Source organism: Eretmochelys imbricata, chromosome 1 (genome assembly GCF_965152235.1).
Source record: "Eretmochelys imbricata isolate rEreImb1 chromosome 1, rEreImb1.hap1, whole genome shotgun sequence".
Taxonomy (NCBI): domain Eukaryota; kingdom Metazoa; phylum Chordata; order Testudines; family Cheloniidae; genus Eretmochelys; species Eretmochelys imbricata.
This window is the reverse complement of record NC_135572.1, coordinates 14,324,948-14,334,906: the sequence shown is the minus strand read 5'-3', so window position 1 is coordinate 14,334,906 and position 9,959 is coordinate 14,324,948. Positions and strand designations below refer to the sequence as shown.

The 9,959-nt window shown below is 50.1% G+C and overlaps 1 protein-coding gene across 1 annotated transcript; it reads left to right on the top strand.

The window, feature by feature from the left end:
- Positions 1–356: 356 nt before the first annotated feature.
- On the top strand, positions 357–7,078 carry P2RY2 (purinergic receptor P2Y2). The gene is made up of 2 exons (XM_077841782.1): positions 357–391; positions 6,007–7,078. Exons 1-2 carry the CDS (start codon positions 357–359, stop codon positions 7,076–7,078), a joined length of 1,107 nt encoding a protein of 368 aa, XP_077697908.1.
- Positions 7,079–9,959: the final 2,881 nt, after the last annotated feature.

Sequence of the window (9,959 nt, the reverse complement as noted above, 5' to 3'; positions counted from 1 at the left end):
CTTGCAAAGCAGCATCCAGGAGACAGACTGCAAGCAGGATGTTTTCTCTTGAAAACACATAGCTATTTGTCTCCCACACACTGAATCATTTCCACCGTGCGCCCTCCAGGGCAGACGGAATAGTACTTGCCCCGACGTTCACCTCCTACTAGTAATGAAGATTTTGTTTCTGGTTAATTTCAGGACCTTCCTCTGGAGAACATTAGGCTAACTACTCAAGTGCTTCAGCACGACAATTGCAGCTGTGTCTGTGGGCTGCTGCAGGGAGCCAGGCAGATGCCTGTGGAGAAGTAGTCACCTACGCGCCAGCGGATCTGAAGTCAGGAGACAGTCGACAGATCCTGATCTCAGGTGCAATGGTGTCGATACAGAATAACTCCTACCTGTCTAGGTAAATATATTGCCTCCATCACCATATCTGGATACACTCACAGAACTCTATACATCAAAACAGGGCTGAGAAACTCCATCCCTCCATTCATGTTGCTGGAGGAGGTATCCTATATACATGTATAGTAGACATGTGTCTATTATGCATGGGCTAGTGGAGTAGTTGTTGCCTGAAGTCAAGTCCCAAGAGGTGGATCGCTGCTTTCATTCTTGAGGTGTTTTGATCTTGGGCCCATTCCGATTTCTGGGTGGATGGTGTCCCAAAGCCCAGAGCCTACTGCCAGGAATGTCTCTGAGAGCTGCTACCCCCTGGGCTTTGCCAGCAAGAGTGGTCCTGATGTCCATAGCTCGCAAAAGGAGAGGCAGTCTAAGAGGTAGGGCTCAGGCCACTGCGGGTGCAGTAACCCTAGGACCTGGCAGCTGAGCCAGATGAGCGTGGGAGGCATGTGAGGGATGTGCTCCTGACATACTGCCCTACGCATAACATCGGCTGCTGCATGCTGGACAAGTTGGCGTTTCCTGATGGTGCTCACTTCCCTCCCCATCAAGCAGTCCAGACGCAATCACCAAGGCGGGAGGTAGTGAGCCTGTGGGTCACTGCGGCTAGAACTTCAGCCGGCAGCCAGGGGTGCAGCCTCCCGGCCAGCCACAACCACAAGGCAGCATTGCGCTGTGGGTATCAAGGAGCACTGAGGCGTCCAACAGGTCCCCGGTGCTGTGCTCCACCTTTTCAAGTGGAGAGCAGACACCCGGAGGCAGAGGCTGGCTTTGGCTTCAGCCAGCTCTTCATGGCATTTCCTTCTCTCCCTCTTGCCTGGGTTGAATTGTATCCAGCTGCTCTTCATCCAGGGGCTTGTCCCATTCAGATTCCGGAGTCAACACCGTCAGCACGTGACAGGAGATGTAGGGCTGGGGGTCATCAGTGTTTCTGTGGCCGTGAAGTCAATAACATCTCACAGTCTTCCCTAGATGTCTGACCTATCTATTGACTAGGACAGAAGTGGGCCTTGTGGGACTGCACACAGGGAACATAGGAGCTGCCAGACAGGCTCAGACCAGTGACCCATCTAGTCCAGCATCCCGTCACCGGCAGTGGCCAGTGCCAGATTTGAGAGGAACAGCTGCCCATCCTGACCCTTTGGAGAGTCATGAAAGAAGACAATGGAGTTGCTCTGGATTTGCTTTTGGGAGTCAGTAGATTTCCACGAGGCATAACTGAGATCAACATTTGCCATCATGGGAAGGGAGAATGTCATGTTTCCCTCTGGTCCCTCCCCTCTGCCCTATCCCCGGTCTTGGTCAGTGCTTGGATGTGTCATACGCACAGGCTGACATTCTTCCATCCCACTCCCAGTCCTTGCTCTGCCTCTGGGGAAAGGTCAGCCTGCTCTCTTTTGTGTCCTTGCATTGCTTGGCTGTCGCTCCCATGCGATCACTCAGTGCAGCTGAAGTAGGATGTGGGGGCAGCTGAAGTGGGATGTGGGCGGGGGTCAGGCAGCCGGGAGCCCAAAGAGACACAGCAGGTTTTGTTGTAGGAATTTAGGGCATTTGCTCAAACAAAGGGGAAGGACGGGGGCAGGTCTCTCCAGACCTAGCAACCAACTAGCTTCATGTTGCAAAAAGAAATGTATATTAGGACGCTAAATAACAATACACCATTGTGAGCCGGTGGTGTTCTCCATAATTATATGGCCAAGCCAAAGAGCAAGTCCAGTACGGGCTCATTTTACAGTATGTGGGTATGTAACTCTCCACTCATCAGCTAAACTGCCCTCATGTGGCGTGGGGGGAAAAACCTCAGGACCTTCAGCTCATAAAACTACTTGTGCTAATGGAGATACTGCTTTAGCAGCCGCTGGATGTAAGTCTTATACCCTCGTTTTAGGTCTGCCAGTAGATGGCGACATAGCCATAGATTCTTAAGCGAGTCCAAGTCCAGCCAGCAGGGGGCAATAGTATGCAAATACACCAGTTAATAACCACACTGAGTAGCCATGGTGCTAAATCCACACCGAGTAGAGCACTTTTCATGTGTAGGCCTCAAAGCGCTGTACAAAGAAGTATTATTCCCGCCCCCCTTGTAAAATAGTGATACTGGGGCTCAGAGCAGTTCAGTGGCTTGCCCAGATTCACTCCATGGGTTAATCCATCAGCACCCAGTTCAGTGCCCTACCACTGGGCTGGCCTTAGGGCAGCCTAGTGAGTGCTCTGCACTATTCTGTGGAAGAATTGGATTTGATTTTCTTCTGATCTTCCCTGGGCTATGGAAGCAGCGCATTCAGCTCTGAGGGGAGGGAGAGACTTATGACCAGGCGTGGCCAGCTTGGGAGCGATGTTGAAGCTGTATCTCTGGGTACCTGTGTTATGGACCAATGAGGAATACAATACAGGAATCAACCCTTGTATGGATGTTAACACTGGCAACATGTATACAGTGGTGTACAGAGTGTGTAGGAATAGGACAGTATCCCTTTAAATAGTATGTGAGCCTCCTAGTGGTGCTCACGGTGTTCTGCAGCCAGAGCAGCAGTTTGTATGTAGTGTTGTGTTAAGTGACATGGAATCCAGTGGGCCAAAGGTGTTAACATAACCCAGTCACTGTCCAACAGTAAGACGGTAATAACTGTCCTGTTGGGTAAAATAGAAGTTGAGATGAGCTGGAGCTGCTGTTGTTGTTGACGTCTGGTCCTGTTTCATCTCAGGTGGTGTTTGGGAATCAGCAGGAGGAGCTGGTAGGGGTGGTGATGTCATCTTGGTACCTCTCTCTGGCCTGGTCTGGTCAGGACATCTCAGGACGAGCACCATGAAGGCCCGGGTTCCAGGAAATGCTGGGAGGAGCAACCATGCCTCTGTCTGTTCTTCCCATTACCTCCCCAAAGTCTCTTTCTTTAAGGACCTCAGAAGGCAGTGGTGGGTGGAATAGCCCATCCCCTCATTATTTTGTCCCTTGAGGAGGCCTCATATCCAACACACCCATTTTGGTTCATTAATTTCCGGACCCACATTTTCTTGTTGATTAAGTCCAACACCAACAGAGTCCTTGAAACATATCAGCGGGGCATTTTGTTTAGACTAATGGAATCTGTCTCCCTTTTATCCCTTTTCCCTTCAACAGCTGTTATTGTGACATCTTACGAACTCTCACATACTTTTTACATTTAGCGTGAATGTGCAGGCTCAGTTATTACAAAGCAGCTGTACCTGGCCTCTTTGTATTGGGGACCCAGCATTGACTATTTGGCATCTTGAAATTTTTTGGGTAAAGAGCAAGAGATACAACAGCGTGGAACCCATTGGCGCTGAGGTGTGGGGCCCTTTGGCACATGGCATACGTAACGGAGCCGGGGGCACCTTGCTCAGGAGAGGTTTGGCTCTGAACAGGATAGCTGTCCAGAGCAGACACAATCCTTCCTCATTTTACCGGGTTGCTGATATTAATGTAACCCGCTATTTCCGACAAGCCACGCGTCAGATGAGAATACCATTCTGGATCTGGCTAGCAGAAGTGATGCTGTGTGGTATGAGCAGCTCTGTTCGATGAGGCTGCCACCTGGCCGGTTTTTGGCTTCTGAGTCCAGGTGCCACTTAAGGTTGCCAGGTGCCTGGTTTTCGGGGACCTGGCACCCCTAAATGGCATCCGAACCAAAAGTTGGGTTACTGCAGGGTGGGGGAAGGTGCTGGGTCATTAACCCGTGCCAACCCCTGACCAGACAGGCTCCTTGAGATGATTCAGTGAGCAATTGGGGTGTGGGGGGGAGGGAATGAGCAACAGGGCAGAGCCTTGGGGAAAGAGACAGGGCAGGGGCGAGGCCTTGGGGGTCCAGTTACCAGCAATTAGAAAGGTGGCAACCCTACTGTTAGATATGATGTGTACCAGCGGTGTCTGGGCAGCATCCACATTCCAGAAAGCTGGGCCCGTTTTCTCATACCCCTCTAGTTTACAGTACTCTACTCGGGGTGGGTCTCATTATCTCTCCTGAGATTCTGGACTGAATCTTTCGCGCATGGACTGTCTGTGGTGGGAGGTAAAGCCCTCCGGTTGGCTGGAGACAAGACTCAAGCGCTTTTGCCAGCTGCACGAGCACTCAGCTTTGGCTGAGTCTGCCTGGGCTTCTGGAAGTGGAGCTCGAGGGCTAGGCCCTGCGAGACGCAGCATGGAACTTAGGGCCAGGAGTGGAGTGACTAAGGTAGTTTTAAGCTACCTTCACACCATCCCAATCCTGGGCTGCTCCAGAGACTTTAGTAGCCCCCACTGTGATTTAGACAGCCCCAGTGGCCTGTCTAAGTTATGACAGCCTTCCAGGGCTTCTGTATGGGATGCAGTGCTGCCAGGAAACTCTGCAGTGCAGCCTGCTGCAGCCCCAGCTGTATCCTCAGCACACCCCTTATGGCAGGGCTTGTCATGCCAAGGGGTTCCCTCCCTGAGCAGAACGGGGGATCTAGGGCCTCTCTACACCACAAAGGGGTCAGAGCGAAGGTGGGGATGACAGCTCTTATGTCAGCCCTTTCCAGAAGAAAAGCATAAAGGAGGAGGCTTGCTCCAGCTAGCTCTAGAGAAAATGACTGCGTAACACTTACATACGTATCTCCCCACGGCTCCCCTGAGTCCTGCTCCGAAAGCAAAGCAAAATTGAAACCAGCTGCCCCACCTTGTGCCTTCCCTGCCCTCGAGGTTCAGAGGATGCAGATTTTCCATGACGCAGGTATTAGCATGCAGTCATTCTCATGCACTCCCCATGTGTGCGATTTACATGCTGATTTTTCTTATGCTCTCTGGTGACCTGCTTCTACAAGGGGCTTGTCTACATTGCTGCTGTGGTTAGAAGTTGATAGATGTTTGGCTCCGTGTGTATGTTCCTTCTGTGTGCCGCCCCCGCCCTGCGCAGACAGCTGGCACGGCAGACCTTGAGCGAACCGCCTAATGACCACAAGATCCGTTAAGGGACAAAGGCACCCAGTCAGGTTTATTGTCAATGAAGTATGTCACTAGTATCCTGTGGCACCTTAGAGACTAACCAATTTATTTGAGCATAAGCTTTCGTGAGCTACAGCTGAGCCACAAGTACTTCTTTTCTTTTTGCGAATACAGACTAACACGGCTGTTACTCTGAAACTAGTATCCTGCAGACTCTATCAGTCCACTAATTCGGCTATACCCATAACAATGGACACAGCTTAAGTCAATGTAAGTTGCATCACATCTGCAAAAAATGCCAAATATAACTTTGGAAACTAAACTTGAGGAACTAAGCTGCATCCTTCCTTCCACCCATCCAGTGTGGTTCTGCTTTCCATGCCCACGGCACAGCTGCCAACTTTCACATGATAAATAAGCACCCTGACTTTCACAATAAGCCAAAAATCAAGCTAATCCCATTTCAAAACAAGGCCAAAACAAGCTAGTCCCTAAGAACCCCAACACTCTGTGTGACTAGATCCTCCCCGGCGTGCAGTCTGGGACACACACACACACATACATAACAATCCTTACAATGTAACTCATCTCTTCTGCCCAGTGATACACTGTCTTGCTTGAGTTCTCATCCAAACATATTTACTCTCCCATTTCAATGAGCCACCCCTGCATTCGCTGACGGTTTACTCCCTGTTTTCTAGGGCAATGGAGAACTTTATGGTTCTGCGCTCCTGGAACACGAGCGCCAACTCATCCACTGTGGACTGCAGCGTGGAAGACAACACGTACAAGTGCAAATTTGACGAGGAGTTCAAGTACATTCTGCTGCCCGTCTCCTACGGCATCGTGTGCGTGGTGGGGCTGTGCCTCAACCTGCTGGCCCTCTACATCTTCCTCTTCAGGATCAAGACCTGGAACGCCTCCACCACGTACATGTTCAACCTGGCCGTGTCCGACACGCTCTACGTGGTTTCCCTGCCCTTGCTGGTGTATTACTATGCCAAGGGGGACAACTGGCCTTTCAGTGTGGGCTTGTGTAAAATAGTCCGTTTCCTGTTCTACACCAACCTCTACTGCAGCATCCTCTTCCTGCTCTGCATCAGTGTCCACCGTTTCCTGGGCATCTGCTTCCCGCTGAAGTCACTGCAGTGGGGCCGTGTCCGCTACGCGCGGAGGGTGTCAGGGGTCGTCTGGTTGGTCATAATCACGTGCCAATCACCGGTGCTCTTCTTCGTCACCACCAGTGTGAGGTGCAAGACTATCACCTGCCACGACACGTCGAGCAAGGAGCTCTTCAGCCAGTTCGTCATCTACAGCTCGGTGATGCTGGTGCTGCTGTTCTGCATCCCTTTCCTGACCATCATCGGGTGCTACTACCTGATGGCTCGGAAGCTGCTGCAGCCCACCCGGGGGACCTCCAGGAGGTCTAAGTCCAAAAAGAAGTCAGTCAAGATGATCATTGTTGTCCTGGTGGTCTTCATCATCTGCTTCCTTCCTTTCCATGTCACTCGCACCTTGTACTACTCCTTCCGGAGCTGGGACCTTAGCTGCGGGACCCTCAATGCCATTAACTTAGCCTACAAAGTGACCAGGCCCTTAGCTAGCACCAACAGCTGCCTGGATCCCATTTTGTACTTCTTAGTAGGCCAAAGGTTTGTGAAGTTCGCAGGCAACAAAATGCCAGTGAAAACTCCAAACCGAACGGCCCTGAAGGTAACTCCCACCAGCGACACAGGAACCAGCAACAACCTAGATATGATAGCCAAAATGTGAAATCCAAGCCTGCTACATTTCTGTCCACTGTCCTACCACATTGCAGACTATTCTGTCTCCATGGTGGAAGGACTTCTCCACCGTATGTAGGGGAGTCTGGCATGTGGCCATTATGCATGTGTAACCCACTGGTGAGTCTGTTACAGGTCCCACTCTGCACTGAGTTACAGAGGATCTGAGTTGTTGCAGCCCCCAGCTACAGAGGCATGACTCGTTAGCTAAAGCTGCAGCAGCTCTTGCTTTTTGCTCTGAAGGTCCTACCTGTGGTGGGTCAGCCAAGGTGACGGCTGTCACCCATTGGGTTGATTCCCTAGGCTTCAGGTGTTGATGCTTGAGCAGGAATGGCTCAACAAGATACACCTGTGTGTATGTCACCAGTTTAATGACCTTGTGGAACTAAGGTGCTGCTTCAATGATATATTGTAATCCCATATGCATGTCTTCGTTCAGCTCTGAAACCCAAATACTCCTCCTCCAAACCCGCTCCTCTCTCTGATACGGAATGGTGTCTATCCAGGAGTGAGAAAAGACTACCTGCTGCATGGTGGTCAGGCCAAAGAAGTGACAAGCATGCTAAAAGAATAATAGCCGTGCTAAAAGTTCATACTGGTTTTTCTAAAACAAATTTTTTCAAAAAAACCCCCAAACCCGAACCCACCTGTCGATATTATTGAAATGTTCTGCCTTTCACGACATTTTCTGCCATATTTTCTGTTGATGTTTTTATCAAGAAATTATTGCAATCGGCAAGAAAAGCAGTGCGTGAAAAATGCCGATAATTATTTTGATAAAAATTTCAATCCGAATATTGACTTAAAATATCTCCGAAAATGGAGCTCTGAGAAATGGAAAAGACTTTGATGTTTTTCACAAAATCATTTCCCCATTTTTCATCCAGTGCATCTATTGGGGAAGTTTTTATCATTCATATTAGGGATGTGAGACTTTTCGCCGGGAGGTCTCACATCCCTAGCCGGGAGGTCTCACATCTCTTCCAAGCCGGGAGGATGACTCAGCAGAAAAGTAGTTAAACTCTGCAAAGTCTTTTCCTCCTGGGTGAATGTTTAACACAAGAAAGGAAAGTAAGTAAATTATAGGCAGAAAGGAAACAGAAAAACTCCCCAGCAAGGGGTTCTACCCACTTTTATGGGTTGCCTGACCTTCCCAAAGGCAATAGCCCTCCTCTGTCTCCCGAGTGTTTGCTCTCATAGCTTTTCTCCAGAGAGCACTGCTTGTTCACCAGGCACGGGATAGTGCTGCCCTACCCTGTCACACCCAAATTCTAAAGGCTTTTCGAAAGCCATAAGGCCTCCAAACTGCAGCTTTTACTAATTGCCCAATACTGACTTTAATTTTGGGTGGGGTTTCTTTTTATCCTTTCCCTAGTGATTCATCTTTCCTGAGAAAGCGATAAGGCCTTTCATGATATAGCTGGCCAGGCAATCCGGGGCTGGTGTGTAAGCTCCATCTACACTGCCATTTATGTTGGCAAAATTTTATGTCGCTTGGGGGTGTGAAAAAACCACACCCCCGAGCGACATAAATTTCGCCGGCGTAAGTGGCAGTGTGCCCAGCCCCATGTCAGCGGGAGAGTATCTCTCACTGACATCGCTGCTGCGGCTCATTGGGGGTGGTTTAATTGTGTGACGGGAGCGCTCTGTCCTGTCGGCACAGAGCGGCTACACGAGAGACCTTACAGCGGCGCAGCTGCATCGGTACAGCTGTGCCACTGTGAGCTCGCTAGTGTAGACGTGGCCTAAGCAACTAGATGTACAGCAGCTGGGAAACGTTGTTCTAGCATGGAGGCAACAGCACGCTGCAACTTTTAGCAATTTGCCAGGAGCTGCAGCTAATTGAGAAAGGGCCCGATTCTGCCACTTTTACTCAGTACTGAGCCTGACTCAACCATGGGCCAGATCCTCAGCTGGTGTAAATCAGTCTGGCATTATTAAAGCCAATGGTCCTCGCTAGAAAATTAGGCAGTGTGGGAACACGACCGAGAGGAGTCAGGTTAAGTAACATGATGTTAAACCCTACTTTGTGGTCAGTGGGCTTGTCTTCACTGCCATATAATGTTATAACGTGAGTGTTGCCCCTAACTCGAATCCTGCCTACACACGCAAACCTTTAGCTCCAGTGTGGTGGTGCTTTTAACTCGAGTTTGCTGGCCTATTAGGGCGTAGGAGCTAAAGCTTGAGTTAGTGCAACTCATCAGCTGCCAACATGACCACTTAAGTGTGGATGCAGGCTAGTCCCACTTGAGTGTGACCAGTCCTCCAATGCCTTCCCACAATTCCCTCAGTGTGCCCAGTAAGGACAGACCAGGCCAGCCACAATTCACTGGGAAAGAACTCATAGAGTGGCTCGGCTTACAGGAGTACAAAGAACCGTGGGATATGACCCGAGAAGCCTTAGCGCCACACATGAGTGAGTGCAACGCCAATGTGAACACAAAAAGAAAAGGAGTACTCGTGGCACCTTAGAGACGAACCAATTTATTTGAGCATGAGCTTTCGTGAGCTACAGCTCACTTCATCGGATGCATACCGTGGAAACTGCAGCAGACATTATATACACGGAGACCATGAAACAATACCTCCTCCCACCCCACTCTCCTGCTGGTAAATAGCTTATCTAAAGTGATCACTCTCCTTACAATGTGTATGATAATCAAGCTGGGCCATTTCCAGCACAAATCCAGGTTTTCTCACCCTCCGCCCCCCCCCCCCCCCCAAACTCACTCTCCTGCTGGTAATAGCCCATCCAAAGTGACCACTCTCTTTACAATGTGTATGATAATCAAGGTGGGCCATTTCCAGCACAAATCCAGGTTTTCTCACACACACACCCCCCCAAAACACACACACACAAACTCACTCTC

Bases quoted from the DNA above. Each gene is read 5' to 3' on its own strand.
- P2RY2 (XM_077841782.1), top strand. From the start codon at position 357: ATGGTGTCGATACAGAATAACTCCTACCTGTCTAG. The intron at 392-6,006 runs GTAAATATATTG...CCTGTTTTCTAG, and splicing joins AATAACTCCTACCTGTCTAG to GGCAATGGAGAACTTTATGG.